Source organism: Mirounga leonina, unplaced genomic scaffold (assembly GCF_011800145.1).
Source record: "Mirounga leonina isolate KUSES-001 unplaced genomic scaffold, KU_Mleo_1.0 Mir_114, whole genome shotgun sequence".
Lineage (NCBI taxonomy): Eukaryota > Metazoa > Chordata > Mammalia > Carnivora > Phocidae > Mirounga > Mirounga leonina.
The window spans coordinates 969,269-992,183 of NW_023270265.1; the positions used below are offsets into that span (position 1 = coordinate 969,269).

The 22,915-nt window shown below is 39.1% G+C and overlaps 1 protein-coding gene across 6 annotated transcripts in view; it reads right to left on the reverse strand.

Moving 5' to 3' along the window:
• Positions 1-22,915, reverse strand: part of MICU1 (mitochondrial calcium uptake 1) — a 229,590-nt gene that overhangs the window by 39,865 nt on the left and 166,810 nt on the right. For all 6 annotated transcript variants that reach the window (XM_035021375.1, XM_035021351.1, XM_035021361.1 and 3 more), the window contains one exon: positions 3,525-3,662. In XM_035021375.1, the coding sequence (XP_034877266.1) occupies positions 3,525-3,662 (138 nt within the window). The remainder of the gene's footprint in view (positions 1-3,524; positions 3,663-22,915) is intronic.

A 22,915-nucleotide genomic window follows, 5' to 3' on the forward strand; every position in this document is an offset into this window, starting at 1 on the left:
TGACAGAGTGCAGCCCCCTCGAGAGCAAAAGGCCCACAAGCTAAGGTGAACATGAGAATCACCTTGGGAGCCTTTAAGAAACACTGATGCCTGGACCCACCCACTGAGCTTCTGATTTAGTTGGTCTGAAGAGGGCCCCAACAATCACATTTCTGAAAAATTCCCCAAGTGATACCGGGCGACCCGGCTTGAGAAGCACTGCTTTGGAGGAAAGGTATGGTTAAGGAGAACTCTGCTATAGAAAGGACAAGATCTGGAATAGAAAGCCTTGGATTTCAATCCAGACTCTGGGTGGGTCATTCATTTCTCTTTCTTTCTGTCTCTAGATTCTCAAAGGCAAAATGAGATCTAACAAGGTTGTTAGAAAGACAGAAAAAGAACAATGTGAAAGGCCGTGAAACACTGCACGGTCATTAAGTGATACGCAAATATTTACTTAATACTACCACTAGGACTGCCAGTCCTTTAGGTCTGGATAGATAATTTGTGCAGAATCCCACACAGAAAATGATTAATATGAGCCAAATGAAAAGTTACATTTTCATGTTAACAAGTCCAGAGTGGAATAAAAGAAACAATTAGGAAGCAGATGGTGATTCCTCTTTAATGAGACATGGTCCTAGAGAGATGGACTGGTAATCTCAAGAGCAAAGGCCCTTCATTAACTTTCATTCTAGTTAATTGCTATGTTCACAAACTTAATCAACATGAGAAGACAATCAATCTCAATCTCCTTGCTAACGCAACCTGGAAATTCTGGGCCAGGAGTAATTTAGCATCCCAGATTTTTATCTGACAAAATCTGTCCTTTCACTTCACAGCTCTTCTGTAAGGTCTCCAGGTCCTAAATTAAGTCCCGCCAAAGCTACTCTATTCCTTCAAGGGAGATGTCTCCAACACCCAATTTATTGCTTTTAAATATGAATTCATAATAAAACATTAATTAGCCTATTATGATAGATAATTAATAGATAATTAAGGTCAAATAAATGTCTGGACCAAACTTATTTAAAAATTAGTCTGGTGGGTGCCTGGGTGGCTCAGTCGTTAAGTGTCTGCCTTCAGCTCAGGTCATGATCCCAGGGTCCTGGGATCAAGCCCCGCATTGGGCTCCCAGCTCTGCAGGGAGCCTGCTTCTCCCTCTCCCACTCCCCCTGCTTGTGTTCCTGCTCTCGCTATCTCTCTCTCTGTCAAATAAATAAATAAAATCTTTAAAAAAATAAAAATAAAAAAAATAAAAATTAGTCTGGTAAAAAGAAAAGTGTTTCCTAATGCAAATACTGTGCTTCCAGCATGGGGGCTAAAAAATCCACCTGAACATTCGCCTTTAATTTTTGGAAATCACAATTTCTAACAGATATGAGCTGGGTACTAAGCACTGTAAAAGTTGTCTCTAAGAGAGAGTACTGTTCTCTGTCACTTTCTGTTAATGATGAGTCAGGTCAGTTTCTTTGGTCTTGGTCAAGTGGTAATCATTGTCCAGGGGAAAGGGTAATGGGCGAGAATGAGAAGATCTGGCATCGTGTGTGTGTGTGTGTGTGTGAGTGTGTGTGTGTGTGTGAGAGAGAGAGATCGTTAAGAGGTATGCCTCTTCACTGATCTCTGCTTCAGTATGTCCATCCCACAAGCCAGCAAAACCCCAGATGCTGAATCAGTTCTACCATCTGCCCCCTCCTGCACCAGGTACAAGCTGGTGTGCAAAGCTACGGAGAGCAGTGCTGACTGGGGCCCCTGCAAACTCACAGTCTCCAATTTTAGTGCTGCTCAAAAAATGCTCCATCATCTCTTCCTGAATTCTCTAATAATCTTAGTATCAGTCTTTTGGCTTCTATGTTTGCTCCTTTCCAAACTATTTTTCATAAAACAGCCAGAGTCATTTATTTAAACATACATACAAATATACAAGCATTTCATGGCTCACAGCCCTTTAATAGCTTCCCATCCCACTGAGAACATAACCCAAACTCCTTCCATGCACATGCTGGCCCCAATCTCCCTCTCAGACCTCATCTCGGGCCATTCTCCTCCTTGCTAGTATGCTCCAACCACAACAGCCCCCTCTCAGTTCCTCACACGTGCTAGATCTTCGTGTTTTCTGTCTCTTATGGACTCAGTGTGTCCCCCCGACGACGAAACTTAAACATACACTGAAGCCCTAACCCCCAGTGTGGCTGTCTTAGGAGGTGGGGCCTCTAAGCAAATAACCAAGGTTAAATGAGGTCAGAAGGGCGGGGCCCTGACTGGACAGGATTATTGTCCTTATGAGACGACGCATCAGAGAGCTGGTGTGCATGTGTGCTTTCCGGCTCTCGCTCTCTCGCTCTCCCTTTCTGTCTCTCACCATGCAAACAACCAAGGAAAGGCCATGTGAGGCTATAGTAAGAAGGCAGCTGTCCAAAGGCTAGGAAGAGAGCCCTCATTAGAAATTTAATTTGCCTGCGCCTCGATCATGGCTGTCTGGCCTCCAGAACTGTGAGAAAATAAATTTCTGTTGTTGAAGGCACCCAGGCCGTGGTGTGTTGTGGTAGCAGCCCAAGCTGACTAATACACTGTCTCAGAGTTTTGAACATATTCTATTTCCTTCTTTCTGGAGCCCCTCTTCCCTCGTCCTCATTTTCTTCCTCTCTTCTCTTTCTTGACTTCTTTACTTCCCATTGTAATGTGTCCTCCACTCTAATAAAACCGCTCCCAAAGGTCATCAATTATTACCATTTTGCCAAAGCCAATGGATGTTTATCATCTTACTTTACCGGACCCGCTCTGTCCCATGTGACACTGCAGACCCCTCTTGTCCCCGCACCCTCTACTTCCTTGGCTTCAATTGCAGTACTTTCTCTAACCATTTCCTTCCCGTGCTAGTTAAATGTGCATGTTCCGGGCGCCTGGGTGGCTCAGTTTGTTAAATGTTCATGTTCCACTCTATTTTTTCTTTGGCCAAAAAAGGGCATTTCTTTCCTATATAACAGTCTTCTGACTGAATCGCATGGGTTCTCATGGCTTTAACTTGAATAATGTGTTGATGATTCCCAAACCTATCTCAGTCATCTGAAGTAGAAATGAATATCCAAGTGCCTGCTAATCATCTCTAACTGGATAGTCCACAGGCATCTTAAATCAAGATATCTGTAACTAAACTCCTTATCTTCCTCTGTAAACCAGTCTCTTAATTTTTCTCCAGACAGACTTTCTGAATTTTTTTTTTTCTTAGTAAGTTCTAGGTCCAATGGGGGGCTTGAACTCACAACCCTGAGACCAAGAGCTACATGCTCAACCGACTGAGCCAGATAGGCACCCCGTTTAATTTCTCAAACTTAGTTCATGGTGCCACTCTTCGTCTGAACAAGAAACCTAAGGGCTTATTCTGGGCTCTCCCTTCTTCCTCATCCACTGCTCATGTTTTTTCATGTAGCAGAGATGAATTGGTTATCATCTTTGTGTCATGACACTCTCATTATGTTAGTACTTTTGCAATATAACCATACCTTCCCATGGTTCCTTTTCTTCCGATAAACAAAGACACCTACCTTTCCCTCTTTGAAGTGCTTCTTGAGCTGCTTCTGCATGGCGGTCAGCTTCTTGGACTGCACCCCACTGTAGGCCAGCAGCATGCCACCAAACTGCCTCTCAGTAATTTTCCCATCCACAGGGTCATGGCGTTCGAACTGGGAGAGAAACAGAGTGTTCATGGGGTCAAATGCAAGGTATTTTGACATGAAATGTGGAATGATCAGCTGCGCTGGATGGCAGAAAATAGCTGATGGCCACCGAGACTGTATATTTGAACTGTAATTCTCACTAAGATTTGAAAAAATTAATCAGAAACAGAAGACCTGGGTTCTTATTCCAGCTTTATCAGTAACTATTTATGACTTTAGGAAAGTCACCCAACTACTCTGGGCCTCAATATCCTCATGGATAAAACAGAGCTGCTATAACACCTCAGACCTTACAGAGCAGGAGCATCCCTATGGGGATAAAAACAATGTTAAAACTCCATTCCAATTCATGAGTAATATTATTGGTAATAAGTGCTCTCTGGATCATCCATGTCCCTGCTACTCAGAAATAACTTAAAACCTAATTATCGCCCCCCTATCAGTACTTATTATAGTCAACAAGGAATGACAAAGGAGGGGGATCACTAGTGCAGGATGCCTTAATTAGAAGAAGATGAGCACCGAGTGCTAGAGGTGAGGGAGGACCGTGCAGAAGCTCCTCACAGTGGTAAGGAGGTGCTCTCAGACAGTGGGGAATATGCCAGAAACTAGAAGTTAATGACGGATGTCTATGCAAGTCATAGACACAAAACTCCTAAACTTTCACAAAACCTGCAATTATGTGCTGTTAGAAATGAATGGGACAGGCGTCTGGTGGCTCAGTCGTTAAGCTTCTGCCTTCGGCCCGCGGGAGGCCTGCTTCTCCCTCTCCCACTCCCCCTGCTTGTGTTCCTGCTCTTGCTATCTCTCTGTCAAATAAATAAATAAAATCTATAAAAAAAAAGTTCACACAGGCTCTTAAAAAAAAAAGGAAATGAATGGGAATGGGAACATGATAAATCGGGACTTAGAAGGTATGGCCAAAGGTGATCTTCCAACTGCCCAAAATGTGCCTATAAAACTTCAGTTTGCCTAATCAAAAAAAAAAAAAAAATCCTAACACACAAAATTAGAAATGATAAATCATAAAAAAAAAATCGTATACAACAAAAAATACAGACCCTGAAGATGAATTCACTTTATAATTTTAGGCTATGAACTTTTTCTTAAGAAAAATACTAATTACCCTCCTCTCTAATTGAGTCAAGAAGTAGAAAATCTGAACAGGCCAATTACCATTAAAAAACACTCTGAAAAAAAAAAGCAAATTATAAATTTGATCAACTGTATATTTGTAAAGTCGTATCAATTCCTCAATCTGTACTTAATATTGTTATACACTCACACCTTTAAGGACTTAAAAGAAAAGTAATGCATTTTCAGGTTTCCCCCAGAATGTTAATCAAACACTAAGACATCAATAGAGCTTGAAAAAAATGCCTAGTGCAGGATGCCTTAATTAGACATGCTTATTTACCACAAAACTACTGAAAAATCATCAAATACATTTAAATATGCAGATGAAAAGGTTAAGTATGAAGAATTTCTAGCTAATTTCAGTAATATTAGAAAACTAAGATTTTCATTTAAAAATGGAGACAGGAAGGGGTGCCTGGGTGGCTCAGTCAGTTAAGCCTCCGACTCTTGGATTCAGCTCAGGTCATGATCTCAGGGTCTTGAGATCGGGCCTGAGTCAGGATCTGTGCTGGGTGTGGAGCCTGCTTGGAATTCTCTCACTCTCCCTCTGCCCCTCCTTACCCTTTTTAAAAAAAAAAGGAGACAGGAAAGTTATTTCAGTGCCAACTGCAGTGTTAATGAAACTTACAAATGCATAAATAACAAAATGGCTAAAGATGAGCCCAGAAACCAATTAGAAAGCAAAAACAATTTGAAGATGGTAAAATATCCCCACAGATCTATTGGAAAATAACAATTACCAGGAAATTTTAAGATTCTTATGTGACAGGGCATAATCCTGTTCTCGTAAGAGGGGTATAGAAAGACATATGACATTGCTAAGTAAGGTATGTCAACAAACATTTCCAGAATGTCTACTAGGTTATCTAGCACTGTGTTAGTCATTGTGGAGTACAGAAGAAGGAGAAGATTCAGTTTCTGTCCTCAGGAACTTCACCATCTAGTAGGGAGATAAGACTTAACATGAGACACAAAATAAGGAAGTATGTAGTCCAGAATGAAATGCTCTTTTAATTCTTATTTCCTCAGTGTGCGTAAGTTGATATACACTCATACCCTCCCTAGTGAGACTGTATCAGTGAGCAGGACACAAGAACTACATTTTAGCAACAGCAACCATTTACTGAGCATGTACTATGGGCCAGGAACTTTGCCCATACATCCCTTCATTTAATCACTTAACAACACTATGGAGTAGATATTATCAGCTCCATTCTACAGATGAGAAAACCGAGGCAACAGGAAGTTCCACTTGGTAGAGTTGGGGCTCAAACTTAGCTCTGTCTGAATCCAAAGACTGTATCTCAATATCACAGTTTCATCCTTCTAAGCAATGGTACATATTCATTCTGTGGGATGGCACTGCATTATTTTAGATAAACTAACACAGCCATGGGGCTTAGTCATATTTAAAACTATTGAGAAACTGCCCTTGAAGCAAAACTTCAAAACTATTTCCAAAGAAATCAACAACATCAATATTAAGTGAAGGCCTCTTTTTTATTAACTCAACTACTCAATGCTTCATTTTTGTTACCTCATCACTTCTACAGAGCTGATTAATTTTTTTGATTAATTTTTGATGATATCAAAAGTTTTCAGGATTCAATTTAAGTTTGATTTATGGTTCAATTTACCATCTTGAAACAAAAGGGGGGATTGATAAGATTTCTGCAAGTGGCAATACTTTCTGCAATGTTTACATCAGATCTTCAGTGAAAGGTAGTACCCAGGCAGAAGATGGAGATGCCCAGGTCACCAAGTGGCTTTGAGAGGCAAGAGAAAACAAAGCTGTGGTCCCTGCTCCCCAAGGCAGGCTTTAACAATTTAGGGTGCTCATTTTACCTTTATCTGGGAGAAATGACAACTCTGGAGCAATTCCATATATCTGAACTAGATGAATTTGAGGCTTTATCCTACATGACAGACTCAAGGGTGAAAAGCTTCTTGTTTATAAAGTTGGCAGCAGCAGCTTGCTCCAGGGCTTATGAAAAGCCTGTATTCATCTGCTCTCCCCGAAGGGGCATAAAGCTTCACCTCTGTGATTTTCAAAGACAATAAAGACCATTTCCAGGAGAAATTTCCGAGTAACAATTCTAATGCTCAAATTAGTATTTTTATTAATGTTCTTTTGAGAACTCAGACTTGACTTTGGGCAATGGGTTCTATTATTGTCATTATTTTTGTGTGGCTGGAACCTGAAAGGGCCTAAAAACTAGAAAATTCAGCTCCATCAAGTATGGCCCACTTCAAAGTTACTACCTCCTCTGTAATTTGGTTTCGGACAGCACCTCTCCTTTTAGGTTTTTAGGCTCCTCTGAGGCAAGACTGCCTTATTTCTGAGGTTAACTTTTCAGTCTGATAGTCAAAACCAAGAAAATAACAAGACTGATGATGCTGGAGGAGGTGGGAGAGAGTGGTTTCTCTTTACATACAAAACTGCTAATGGAAACTGGCTTGAACTAATGTGCCATTCATTCAACATTTATTAGCTGAAGACCTCCTATGCTGAGGCTAGGGAGCTCCAAGGGCAATTCCTCAAGGACCCTCATCGGGGCTACATTTTCACAGGCTATCGCTAGACACCATGTGGCTCTCAGGATGAATTGTGTATCTTAAGCCTGTAAAATCCTGTGGGTGCAGCTCCTGGAGCACTGTGTGCATGTAATCCCCCAGATCATGAGACTGTCTTTTGGAAGACAGGTTATTACAAAATTATCACAACGCAGAGAGCTTCCAACTGTGTATCTGGAAGCAATTCAAATGACTAGCTTGCATTTTACTTAGTCAAACATTGTCGGAGCCTCTTATGTTCCACTGCAATAAGAAATTCCAATCTACTTGGTCCTGTGGCAAAGAACGTGTGCATTCCAGCACACCATCCACCATTTGTATTGCTTTTCCGTCTAGGAAGAGAGCTGAACAGCCTCACATTTTCTCTTCCGTAGCCACTGCCACTTTCACGGATACAAGCTGTCAGCTCCCTGTCACTCCCTAGGGGGTTGCAAAGAGGGGCCAGAGAAGAGGAGCCAGAAAACTGTCCGCAAGATTTTTCCTGGCTTTCTTTCCATATTATGCCTCTTATTTCCACCCTTGCCCCTTGTGGAGAGAAGGAATAGCCTTTTGGAAGGACAGATGGTCTATAGATCTAGATGAAATGATTTAAGGAATATGGGAAGCCAGAAAGAGAAGAAAATATGTATTATGAACAAAGGCCAAAAAAAGATTTAAAAAATCATAAAAAGAAAAGGAAATCAGTATCTGCAAGTGGATCTTAATTTATTAAAGACATTCAACGTTAATATATTTCAACAAATGTAAACTTCAACCTTATTTTCTTTCATACAGTTATCTTTCAGGAAATTTTGTCTACCTCCTACAGTAAATCCTGCCCTTATACAAGTATTTCAGAATGATCATTTTCTTGATAGGCTTATTCTAGTTTCTGAACTGCACAATGCAATTAATATAATCTTAAGCCACTGACCTGAATACATCTGTTTTCAACATGACAGTGTTTGTCTTTTGAGTCTTTTTTTTTTTTTTTAAGTAATCTCTATGCCCGACGTGGGGCTTGAACTCATGACCCCGAAAACAACAGTCACACGCTCTACTGACTGAGCCAGATAGGTGCCCCAAGTATTTGTCTTTTGAGATCTTCACCATACCACTGTAGGAGTCTCAGGACAACTGTCTGTTATGCTGACAAAAAGGAAAAACAATGATAGGCCATGTTCTCTAACCCACTCAGTGAGCATGACATACACACGTCATAGTTTGAATGAGAAATCTGTTTCTATAGTTGGCAGGGGACATCAGAGAGACTCAGGTCAAACTGCCTGGAGCCTGAATTTTCTTGATCATTAAATATAAGATGCATCTTCACTGTCAACACTAATATCACACCAAACTAAACTGCTGACCTTTTCTACTTCAAAACCAAGGAAACTTTCCATTTTAAAATTATTTTTAAGTCCAGGGTGGTGATCAAATGAAGTGATTAAATGGCATGAGTATCAATCACGTAGTTAGACCAGAAGAAGGTTAACTTTTCAGTCTGATAGTCAAAACCAGGAAGATAACAAGACTGATGCATAAACTTATTACAGGATAGTAAAAACCAGGGTATACTTGACTGAGGGTGTCAGGGAAAAAACATTTTAGATCTGGAACAAGGGGTTTCAAGGTATGGTAAGTTTTGGTTTCATTCTATGAAAGGTAATATATTAAAGTGACCAAGAACAAGGGCTTTAGAACCAGCAAGGCCTGGGTTGAACCCACATTTGCTGCTGTTGACTTTAGCTAAGTGGCTTATTCCCTCTAAGGCTTCAAAATCTTCCCACCAAAAAAATGGAGATAATACTCACAAGCTAAAAGTGTTGTAAGGATTAAGTGAGGTATTATATGTAAAGAAATAAGCACAGAGTTTGGTGCATAGTTAACACTCAATAAATGTAGCAATTAATACTTTTATCACCATGATATCACTTCCCAGGAAGCTAAAATCTTCAACTGATTATTCTGCTCTTAGCAGGTGTTAACTAAGTTCAATTACTATTTCTCGCTGTTCTTTTCATAATTGCTTTCGGTCAGTCTTTGATTGCAGAATATTACTTTCACATTTGGAAAGCAAAAAACGTAAATGCAACAAATTTTATTTATTATTCAACACATTAGAATGATTTCAAGATTAGACTACTTAACAGTTGGCTGAAGCAGAACATCACTTAACAAATCCTATATCCTGGTCATCTATTACCAGACAGAAAACGTGCATAACAAATGTGCCTGATAAATATGTATTGAGTGAGCACAGACAGAATACCAGACAACTAATTTACAACACCGTCCTACTGTTGAGAGAACTTCCTACCTGAGACAAGGGTGACTTTTCAATTTCTCCCATAACGGTATCTACTTCCATGAGTGTTTTCTGTAAGAACACTTTTTTTTTTTAAAAGATATTTATTTATTTATTTATTTATTTATTTAAGAGAGAGAGAGAGAGCGCGAGAGCAACGCACTTGCAGGGGGAAGGAGCAGAGGAAGAGGAAGAAGCAGACTCTCCACTGAGCAGGGAGCCCACGACCCTGAGATCATGACCTGAGCTGAAGGCAGACGCTTAACCAACTGAGCCACCCTTGAGAATGTCATTCATTATGGCTAATCAGTAACCGATTTGAGTGATTACTACCTGGTAGGTGCTGTCCTGGGAACTTAGCTTATGTAATCCTCACAACACCCTATAACAGGTACTGTTATTATTCTATTTTATTGCGGAGGAAACATAGGCAGAGAGAATGTAAGTAACTTGCCTGCACAGTTAATCTGGGGAGAAATTTCTCTCTGGTCTCAATCAGAACAGTTGATTTGCTCTTATCTTAAGTGCACTATAAATCATCTTTCCCTTTTTATCCTGGTTACTGGAAGCTTGGAGTCAAATTTGTGGCCTACCTCTAATAAGAACAGGAGACTTTATAATTTATATTGTTCATAATAACCTTACTCCTGGCTTTCTCTTACCTTCTTGCTTTAACTTTCACTTCTCAGCAAGTTTTAATTAACTTTTATCTCACTTAATATATTTTTTAAGGCCTTTTTAAAGTCCTTTCTTGGGGAACCTGGCTGGATAACGCGGTAGAGCATGTGACTCTTAATCTCAGAGTTGTGAGTTTGAGCCCTAGTTGAGTGTAGAGATTACTTAAAAAAATAAAATCTTTAAAATAAATCCTTTTTTGAACAAGGCAAGATATAAAAAAATGGTGTTGGATGTCTAGGTTTTTTCAGTTTGGGGTCACAATAAATACCACCATTGGGATAAACTTTTTCTGCACTTATTTTTTCATTATTGTTTTTGATCTCTAAAAATGGAATTATGAAATAACACTCTACAAGCTCTCTAAAATTTATTATGAAATATTTGATATATACAATAATATACATAATAGACAAGTTATGAAATAATAATAATAATAATAAAAAACACCATGAATCTCCCACTTAACCTGAGAGAGGAAGAATTAGCACAATGGTGGAAGCTCATCTCCCTCCCTCCTGTAAGAGGTAACTACCATCTGGATTTCTTTTTCTATTGTTCTTTTTTTTAGTTTAAAATACGTTTGTATCCCTAAACAATATATTATTTCTGCTTGCTTTTGTACTTCACAAAATGGTATCTTAGTGAGTGTATTCTTTCATAATTTGTTTTTTTCAGTGCTATATTTTTTCAGTGTTATGTTTCTCAGACTCATCAATGTTGATACATTTACATGTACTTCTTTCAGTTTTACTGTTACAGATTTCTGTTGTTTGAAAGTATTACTATCTGTTTTCCTACAAATGAATATCTGAATTATTATCAGTTTTTTTGCTGTTATGAACAATGCTATTATGAATATTCTTCTATCAATGTCTGTGAAACATGAACAAGAATCTCTAGTCTAGGGTATAGATCTAGAAATGGAACTGCTGGCTTATGAATATCCAATTATTATTATATTTACTTTAAAAATATTTATTTTATATATTATTATGTTTTATATTATTTTGGTCATATGGTTTTTGGTCTCTATGCATTACATATGATATTGCAAAATATATTTTATATATTATTATTTATCATATATTTATTATTATAAAATATCAAAAGAATCTCCAATACTTTTATCAGCTATATATAAGAGCTCCCATTGCTTATCATCTTCAGCACCTGGTATTGTCAGACTTTTTATTTTTTGCCAATCTAGTGTGTTGAAAAGTGGTAGGTATAAACTCTTTAATGCTCTTGATTCATATTATCAAATTAATTTCCAGCAAGATATTTCAATTTACAGTCCCAGTAGTATATGAAAATACCTATTTCTCAGTACACTTGACAGTATCAAGTATGATAATAATAAAAAAAAATTATAGCTATAGCTATGTAACTTTTTTTTTTTAAAGATTTTATTTATTTATTTGAGAGAGAGAGAGAATGAGAGACAGAGAGCACGAGAGGGAAGAGGGTCAGAGGGAGAAGCAGGCTCCCCGCCGGGCAGGGAGCCGGATGCGGGACTCGATCCAGGGACTCCAGGATCATGACCTGAGCCGAAGGCAGTCGCTTAACCAACTGAGCCACTCAGGCGCCCTATGTAACTTTTTTTTAAAGATTTTATTTATTTGAGATAGAGAGAGAGACAGAATGAGTTGGGGGAAAGGGTAGAGGGAGAAGCAGACTTCCCGCTAAGCCAGGAGCCCAAAGCAGGGCTCCATCCCAGGACCGTAAGATCCTGACCTGAGCCGAACCCAGGCATCCCAAACGGTAACTTATTTTAATGAATATTTCTCTGATTACTAGTGAGGCTGACCATTTTTCTAACACGTGGATTGGCCATTTCTATTTCCTCCTTTGAATTTTTTGTGTATGTTCTTTGCCTATTTTTTTGGTAGAAAAATTTTTGTCTCATATTTGTCTCATTAATTTATAAGATTAAAAGTATTTGCCCTTTATTAATATAGTTTTGTCTAAGTTTGTTTTATGCATAGAAGTTTTATTTATTATTATTATTATTATTTTTAAAGATTTTATTTATTTATTTGACAGAGAGAGACAGTGAGAGAGGGAACACAAGCAGGGGGAGTGGGAGAGGGAGAAGCAGGCCTCCTGCAGAGCAGGGAGCCCGATGCGGGGCTCGATCCCAAGACCCTGGGATCACGACCCGAGCCGAAGGCAGACGCCCAACGACTGAGCCACCCAGGCGCCCCTATTTTTTATTATTTTTTTAATGCATAGAAGTTTTAAATCTTTATTGCAGTGAAATGCATGGATCTTTTTCTTTATGAATTGTTTTGCTGGTTTATATCTAGCAACTCTTTCCTTGTGAGATAAGAGGCTAAGTATTGACTATGGTTTCTTCATTTAAAAAAAAAGAAAACGGGTGCCTGATGGCACAGTCGGTTGAGCGTCTGACTCTTGGTTTCAGCTCAGATCGTGATCTCAGGGTGATGAGATTGAGCCCCACGTTGGGCTCTGTGCTCAGCGTGGAATCTGCTTGAGATTCTCCCTCTGTCCTTCCCGCTCATGCTCTCTCTCTCTCTAAAATACATAAATAAATCTTAAAAAAAAAAAAAAGACGAGAAAACATAGCAAAATATTAAAACATATCTCTCAATACCAACCAAAGTGATTAAATACTCAGAACAAAAAAGGAGATTATCAGCTAAGTTCGTTTTAAAAAGTCCTCCAGTCTGCTGACTTTGAAACTAGTCTGAATGTTTGGGAGTTTAGACTAACATGGGGTTAAGTTTAAGCCTAATAATCTCAAGTAAATTCAGTCCAGTTAACTTCCTTTGTTTTGTTTTATTTAAAGGTATACAACCGAATATTGAACAAAGGAGAAAGCAGGAAAAAAATCATAGTTCAACTCCAAAGAAAAGAAGGCATAAAAAGGCTAGTACATTTACTTGAAAAAATTTCTTAGGTAGTTAAAGAATAATCCATACTCTATCATTCACAATAGCAAACATTTATATAGCACTTACTATGTGTCAGATCCTGTTCTAAGTGCTTCCCATACATTAACTCACATGGCATTTTGAATTACACAAAATTTGTGTGGTTATTTTCCTCTAAGACTTTGATCAATACGAACAAGAGACTCTGGCAAAATTAACTGCTATTTAATATTCCAATCAATCTATGAAACTAATGTTTCCACATGGAATTGTTATATAGGATTGGTCTCAAGTTATTTTTTCCTTTAAGATAACTCTTTCAGCAAGCAGGTCTTATCATAACCAATTTCTGCTTTCAAATAACCATTTTATTCTAAATCACAGCAACAGAAAAAAGAGATCTGTCTTGTGTTAATATATTCCTTTGAGAGTTGAGGCTCAGCATTATTCAGAGTTCAAGGACATTCTTCTTTTCATATGAGATCATAAGAGTTTTGGAGACAGTCTGACTATTGGAAAAAAATATAAACGCTCCAATTTTAGGAGGTAAGAACCAAGGACTAAATGTAGTAGGAAAGCAAAGTGCTGTTTTCTTTCACTGCATGTCAATGTTTTCCTCTGACTTCATCACTTCTGTAGATAGCTCTCTGGGATCTACTGTCAAGGTGAAAAGTACATTTTTCCATACCTTTTTTGTCCCAGCATTGCTGACAGCATGTCAGCATTCCTAAGAGAGTTGGAGATTTAGCTTGTTCATTAGTTAACACTTAATGACCACTCTACAAGGCTTGATGTGTTGACTTTACCTAAAGGTGTGGCAAACTATGGAAGGCAGCAGCCAGTGTGAAAAGCTGTTAAAAAATAATGATGACAGTTAAGATAAACAATTTGCTTTGGCCTTGGTGTATGCACAGTTGATCACTTCCTCATCATAGTGAGTGACTGAATAAAGAAAAAGAAGTCTCAGTAAAATACCAGCAAACCAAATCTAGCAACATATAAAAAGGATTATACACTATGACCAAGTGGAATTTATCCCATAAATGAAAGGGTAGTTTAACACCTGAAAATCAATTAATGTAAGATATCATATCAATAGAATAAAGATACAAAAATTACATGATCCAAAAAGAAAAAAAAAAGAAAAACTATAAAACCAAATCAAATACTTCTTAATAGCAATCTTGGGGAGAGAGGCACTAATTTCTTCATGTTACCATTTTCATAGGAGAATATGGGTAATTTAGCCCATTATTATAATGGGAGAAAACCTTCTAAGTCAGTAGGCAGTAATCACTGGCAAATGATCAGAATATCAAAACTTGCATAACAGAGGCAAGGAGGATATTAATATTTAGTGGGCCCAGCATGATGTAAATTAGCCATCAACTCACTAAAATATGCAACATGTCCCCCAAGCTGTGATGATCATGTGCCTAATGCTTTTTCATAGCAACACAATATAAACACAAAAGCCTTTCTATGCAAGGGGAGTCTAATCAATTTCAGACCTTCTTTTTCCAAAGAAAACTTTCATCAGCTGTGAAAGGACTTGGACTCCCTCCTGGCCCCAGAAAAAGACTTATTTTATGCTCAGCATTTGGGTTTTATTTATTTATTTATTTATTTATTTATTTATTTATTTATTTGACAGAGAGAGACACAGCGAGAGAGGGAACACAAGCAGGGGGAGTGGGAGAGGGAGAAGCAGGCTCCCCGCAGAGCAGGGAGCCTGATGTGGGACTCGATCCCAGGACTCTGGGATCATGACCTGAGCCGAAGGCAGTCGCTCAACTGACTGAGCCACCCAGGCGCCCAGCATTTGGGTTTTTATGTTATTTTCCCTGCCTGGGATGTTGTCCCCCTTCGTATCTAGCAACACAAACCCTGTCCTCCATTGAACTTAATGTCTCTTCATGGCTCTGCTGGCTATTCCAAAATATACTCAACTTTCTTGAGTCTTCTAAGCTCCTACAGTAGGTAAGGTCTAGATCTCAAAGAAGAGTATGCTTTGCATTATATTATCCTTTATTTTTTAAAGTGCCTATATCTCTCTCATAACATTGTACACTTTTTAAAAAAAAATATTTTATTTATTTATTTAACAGAGAGAGACACAGCGAGAGAGGGAACACAGCAGGGGGAGTGGGAGAGGGAGAAGCAGGCTTCCTGCTGAGCAGGGAGCCCGATGCGGGGCTTGATCCCAGGACCCTAGGATCATGACCTGAGCCGAAGGCAGACGCTTAATGACTGAGCCACCCAGGCGCCCCAACATTATACACTTTTTGACGGAGTGTATGCCTTGTATATTTTACTGTGTCACACCCAGAGCTGTGAGCACACAGCATGTGCTCATTTATAAGATCACCTACTAATTTCATTTTATTATCTAGTAGGAGCATAAGACATGCTTTCCAGCCTACACTCTTGAATACCTAAGGAGAGACTGTGCCACTTCTTTAGAATTGGTAATTATTCTATTTAGGGTAATTTAGGGAAAAAAAATCCTACAGTTGCCCCTAAGTTTCAAGGATATGATTAGATGGCGGGCTCTGCGATGAAGCTCCATTTGCTCCTTTACCTGAGTGCAGTTATATACAGTTGACCCTTGAACAATATGGGTTTGAATGGCATAGGTCCACTTATACCCAGAATTTTCCAATAAATACAGTACAAGGCTGTAAATGTATTTTCTCTTCCTTATGATTTTTCTTTTTCTTTTTCTAAGCAGGTTCCATGCCCAACAGGGGCTTGAGAACTCATGACCCTGAGATCTAGAATCGCACGCTCTATGAACTGAGCCAGCCTGGCACGCCTCTTCCTTATGATTTTCTTAATAACAATTTTTTCTCTAGCTGACTTTGCTGTAAGTCATAATATATACAACATACAAAATACATGTTAATTGACTGTTTTTGTTACTGGTAAGGCTTCTGGTCAACAGCAGGCTGTTAGTAGTTAAGATTTTGGGGAATCAAAAGTTATATGCAGATTTTTGACTGTGTGGGGGGAGGGGTCACTGTCCCTAACCCCCACGTTCAATGGTCAACTGTATAAAACTCTCAATAATACTTAGTCCGCATCTAACAAACTACAAGAAACAATAAAAATAGGTAAATTAAGCACACAGGAGGATGCAGACAAGAGAGGTGATGCCAGACTCCATAAGCCAAAACACTTTTTACTCAGAGTTTGAAATTATGCTGGAATGATAAATTGGGTGAGAATGGGAGGTACATTTATTCGTTCCAGTGAAAACCACAAAAACTCATCAATAATTCTGTCACTTATATTAGAAAATTACCATATCATCAGTTTGTATAAGATTCAAGCCAGGGTAGATGTTGAAAAATCAGAAGAAAATCCCAGGTAGCAGTGGAGTGTTCCTTTAAGAAATGCTGCATTATTAATGCTCTTGATGGCTCAAAGGACAGTACTGTGTGGAAAAACACAGATTTTGAGTCAAATAAAAATTTAGAAGAGTTGGGCCTGAATATGATGAAGTTTTAGACCAATTTATTTTGCTCATAATTCCCTCTTATGTGTGTACAAGAATGGCATATAATATATCTTAACTTACAGGAGCATTTTAATAGATATTAACCAAGTATTTTTGGTATAAAGAGAGCATTTTTGTCATGGTTTACTTGACAGCATTTTTTTTTTCTTTCTTAGTGGCACATAAAATAATGGTCCATCTTCCCACTGTTTTTTTCTTTTTTCCACTGCTCATGTTTTAGATTCCATGAAAAATGGCAGTACCACACCTACTCAGCACATACTAAGAGCAGAATAAATGTCAGCTATTCATAACAGTATTATTATTTTTATTATTTTTAAAGATTTTATTTATTTGACAGAGAGAGACACAGTGAGAGAGGGAACACAAGCAGGGGGAGTGGGAGAGGGAGGAGCAGGCTTCCCGCCGAGCAGGGAGCCCGATGCGGGGCTCGATCCCAGGACCCTGGGATCATGACCTGAGCCGAAGGCAGACGCTTAACGATTGAGCCACCCAGGCGCCCCTCATAACAGTATTATTAATAACAATAAATGTCAGCTACAAATAATAATTTGGGGGTCACACTTGCTTCTGTTAACTTCAGCTCTGTTTAGAGAGAAACTTTGTTCTCTATAAAGACAATACAGAAAAGAAATTGAGAAAGGAAAGAAAAACAGCGCAGCCCAGTAACTCTTTTAACTCTCCTTTCTACTCTTCACATTCACATTTTATATGTTTATGAGGAGGAAAAGAGGCAGGAGTGGAACTATGTTTAGAGCATGGAAAGTTAAATTATAAACTTTATTTTCCATAAAAACTGGACTTATGCAAAAATTTATGGAAACAGGAGCTGTAAGACTAAATTACAAGTCCTGTAGTTACTACATATGGGACACAAACAAATGGACTCAGGGATAATAATGTACAAAATGTTTCCTGTTCATTCTCTTATTTAAATCTCATAATTACCCTTGAGATAGGTAAAATAGCTACAGTCTCCATTTATGTAAGAGGAACCGGAGATGTGAAGAGTAGTGGGACAAAGCCAAGACTACAATACAGTCTGGTAGATTTTAAAATTACTCTTCATGGGGGCGCCTGAGTGGCTCAGTCGGTTAAGCGTCTGCCTTCGGCTCAGGTCGTGATCCTGGGGTCCTGGGATCGAGTCCCGCATCGGGCTCCCTGCTCCGCGGGAAGCCTGCTTCTCCCTCTCCCACTCCCCCTGCTTGTGTTCCCTCTCTGACTGTGTCTCTCTCTGTCAAAAAAATAAATAAAATCTTTAAAAAAAAAAAAAATTACTCTTCATGGAAGGGTACCTGGATGGCTCATTTGGTTAAACATCCGCCTCTTGATTTCAGCTAAGGTCACGGTCTCAGGGTCATGAGATCGAGCCCCGCATTGGGCTGTGCCCTGAGTGTAGAGTCTGCTTGGAATTCTCCCTCTCCCTCCACCTCTCCCTCACCAAAATAAAATAAAATAAAGTAAAATAAAATAAAACAACTCTACATGGATATGTATTACTGGCATGATTACAGCCATGAAAAAATTGCATAATATTGTTTTTACAAAAAAATGATCTAACAAGCCCATGACTAGAGGCTGATTTTAAGATCACATCTGTGTACATATTCCTAATAAATACGAAAAAACCCAAACAGGTAATTATAAGTTACATTGCCAGATTATACTCAGGAGTAGACAGCATCATAAATAGTTATTAGTTGATGTTTTCTATAAGAACAATGTCCACAGACACAAGTTATGAAAAAATCAGTTGTGCCTGAGTTAGAAAAAAGGCTGTGTTCAAGGAATCCATCATGAGGACCCTATGTTCTACACATGCTAAATAGTTTAACTGAGAGAAACACAGGTCTATTATACTAAAACAATAAAATAGTTAAGGTTATATCCATTTTTACCCATATGAACTGAGCTAAATATTAAGTTGCATATTCTCAATTTTCTACGTTATTCAGAAAACAGCTAAAAAAACTATAGTTTGAGGGTATTACCTCTAAAATTAGAAACACATTCTATTCTTTGTTCTCCAGACCTCAAATCTCAGTTTATCTCACTTGAAAGACTGATCCCTTTTTGGATGGCTTAATCTTATCACTCATTTTATTTCTGACCATTCAGAAAGTCATTGTATAGGCAATGAGCTCATGCTCATTAGGTTCTATGGGCTGGTTAATATTTTTCAATACACTAAAAATGATGTTGGAAACTGCCAATTTTTTAGGACAGAAAATGAAGAGCCAGAGAGTGGAATATAATATACAGGAGTTAGAATTCAGGTTAAATTGAGTGACAAGCATAGGAAAACAAATGCAAGAAAGATGGGGCGACTGAGGCTCACAAATAGATAGCTCATTGAAGCTTTGATACAGAAAGTCAGAAGAAACGATGGGTCCAATCATAGGCAGGTGTAAGGCAAAGTATCTCCTAGGCAAGAACACATCAGTATCATACTCCTTTCATTAAAGAAAAAAAAAAAAAGAAAACCTGTTTTTCCCCAAAGAATTAAAAAATAAAAGTCATTAAGTTCTTTTATGATGACAATGGTGAGAAACAGAAAGAGAACTTGCCTTCTTTTTCTATTATTTTCTTTTTTAAAGATTTATGTATTTATTTGAGAGAGAGAGCACGCGTGTGCAGAAGAGAGTGCGCACGCACGAGTAGGGGGAGGGGCAGAGGGAGAGAATCTCAAGCAGACCCTAAGTGTGGAGCCCAACTTGGGGCTCGATCTCACGACCCTGAGATCATGACCTGAGCCGAAATCAAGAGTCATTCACTTAACTGACTGAGCCACCCAGGTGCCCCTATTTCTATTATTTTCTAGGTTATTAACAACACATTCAGCTGTTCCTGGCTGGCCAATCACCCATTTTAGAGTACTAAAGAGAAACTATCAAGTGAAGTTATGTGTCAAATCCTCAGCGCTAAAGGTTTTTTTGTTTTTTTTTTTTTAAAGTCACCAAGCTAATTAAGATTGTCTTTCTTAAATGTTAGTTTTTCATTTTGCTTTGTTTTCTTAAAGCAACTTCAGAGACATAGAGATACTTTTCAATTATGTGGCAGCCTCTTTGTTTCTAAAAAGAGCTAATTAGGGGCGCCTGAGTGGCTCAGTTGGTTAAGCGACTGCCTTCGGCTCAGGTCATGATCCTGGAGTCCCAGGATCGAGTCCCACATCGGGCTCCCTGCTCGGCAGGGAGTCTGCTTCTCCCTCTGACCCTCCTCCCTCTCATGCTCTCTGTCTCTCGTTCCCTCTCTCACAAATAAATAAAATCTTTAAAAAAAAAATAAATAAATAAAAAAAAATAAAAAATAAAAAGAGCTAATTAGGAATGTTTCCTGCTTAAGCATAAGGTTCTTTAACATGGCAGTTAATTAGAATAATCGAAACTAACCATGATACCCTATAAGGCACCTAAAAGTCATCTGAAGTTCATTCATTTTCTATTATGAGCTCAGTGACCCCAGAGTCTTCTTCCATAAAGTCTGGGCATGTTTGGGGGTCATGATTTTTAGTTTCTCTAGTTGTATTAAGGCCTCCTTTTGCTGCAAATAATGGAAACCAGTGCAAGCTAGCTTTAGCAAAAAAGAAATTTAGGAACCCTAGGAGACCGAGGCAGCTCACAGACGGGAAAGGACTGAAAGCCAGGACTAGAAGCTCTCATTTCTGTGTAGCTGTTTCGGTCTCTGGTTCTGTTAGCCTTTCTTCTCAGTGCTTCATGGGTCTACACAGTGGGTAGAGGCCATTACCCTGGCATTCCAGAGAACACGTTATAGTTTAACCACCAGAAAAGACCAACTGTCCCTAGTCCCAATTTCAAATTTCCTATGGAGAAATTCTGATTGGTCCAACCTCGGCTGGGCATCCACTCCTGATCCAATGAGTGAGGGTGGGGGTGGGGGTGGACTGGGTGACAGGGGGCAAACGAGGGAGGCACAAAGTACAAGTGTGGTTTCCAGGAGCCCACACCTGAGTTTGAGAAGTACTATGGAACAAATCCTAGAGAAGAAGGAACTATTGGAAGTTGAATAGATATCCCCAAAGGGACTTGATACACTAACCCATAGGATGCCATTGAGAGAGACAGGGAGGGTATGTGCATGTGCATGTGCCTTTATCAGGCTGTTGTCCACATGTGATGATATATTTACTAATTCAGTACTATTTCCTGAGTATCCTGAGTCAGGTACTATGCCAGGCACTAAGGAAATAATGATGAGCCTAATATTCTCTCTCAGAAGGATTTAAGTAGTGTTTGGAAACAGATATTCAACAATCAGATGACTATATAATTAAGTGATCTGAAGAAAAAGTATGGGGCGGTTTGGAAACATCTAATATAAAAATGTGGTCTAATTTGGGTTTGGAAGATGGTGAAGCAGGGAAGACTTCTTTGATTGGGTGAGGTGTAACTGAGCTCTAAGGCAACTAGGGGAAGGGAAAGGAGGATGAGAGTGTCCCAGCAAATCAACAGTAGTGCAAAGGCCCTGAGGGGGAAGACTGATCGGTATGAGATGAATTTGGAGGAGGCAGCTGCAGAGCTCAAATTATACAGAGCCTATAGGCATGGGTTTAAGTTTTTATTCTAAGAAGGATAAGGAAAGCGAGAGTGGCTATAGTAAGACTAGTAAAGAGGCAACTGAAGTAATCCAGGCAGAAGATGACTGTAGTTTGGACTAGAATGGTGGTGGAGATGGACAGAAGTGGTTGAATGAGATGATGTTACTGACAGTGATTGTGGGAGTGGGTGTGATGAAGAGATCTGTGCCTAATTAGGTTCTTTCCTGCTTTGCACACATTTTTCTGTCACTTTAGCTACGTGCAAAGCCTATGGTTGCTTGGCTTTCTTACTGCTTAACGCTAAGCCTTTACTTAAAGAAAGTCAGATGACTCCTCATTTCTGTCCAGCAGGTCTTGCTCTTGCTGGTGCTGGCAGAATGTTTATGTTTAAAATTATACTCCCTGAAATCTTTAAATTACTTTTACTATCTTTCCTCCTTGGGGTCCCTTTAAATTTGAAACACCTGATACATCAATGTGAATGGCCAATGCAAGGTAATAGGGCCCGTGGCAACTATTAAAGAAGCTGCTCTTACAATCTCCTGTAGCTCCCAAAGATAGCAGAGATCCCCTACTTTCAAGGGTATTTAACTTGAGGAGATGTAACACAGGAGACAAAGATACTAATATTAGTTGGTCATTCTCAATTCTATCCCTTTACTACAATTCAAATACCCACCTCCTTGCCTCCGGCTGTCCTGTTGCTGGGTGGCAACAATAAGCCCCAAATCATTGACGGAGGATACATGCCGTCCATGGTTTTGCGTACTAGACAAGACTGCCACATATACACGAGGTCAAAATTACTGCACTGTCTTCAATATGGAGGCAGAGAGGAAGTTAATCGGTATTTTCGATGAGGACCAACCAATGGAATATACTAAAATTATGCCACCATGGTAACATCATGGGGAAAATTGCACATTGCTCGGTCACGTATTTACCAGCAAATATTGGCAGAGAGAGGCAGGTATTTCAAATATTTGAAGCTATCTAGTAACTAGGGTTTGACATATACTAATTATAGCCTAGCAGTATTCATTTATCAAGATGATGTAACTTTTACTCTGCTCTGAGGATCTGCCTTATTGAGCCCTCTGGCAGATGGATGTGGTGACTACTGAAAAACCTGAGTGGGAAGGTGAGTCGTTTTGGATGACCTCTATAAAGCAGGTTTAGAAGGGACTGGAAACCTATGTCCCATTATGCCGGTTTGAAATTAATTATGTTTCACCAGGAGAGTAGGCTCCCGGGCACAGTTGACAAAGTATGCTTAAAATCTGATTAGCTTTTGGTGAGTTAATGATTGCATGTTCAAATAAATGGACTTAGTATACTCACTGGATCAACCAACTCCACAATTTATTATTTTTCTTGGGCAGAAACTGAATGTAAAACCACATTAACATCACACGTGAGGTTATACATACTCACAAGTGAGGAAAACCAAAGAGATTGCTCTCCAGCTTTCATAACCCTGTCAGAACATAAAGATATATACTTTTAGTGAACTATAAAAATTAATTCAGGGGCGCCTGGGTGGCTCAGTCGTTGGGCGCCTGCCTTCGGCTCGGGTCATGATCCCAGGGTCCTGGGATCGAGCCCGGCATCGGG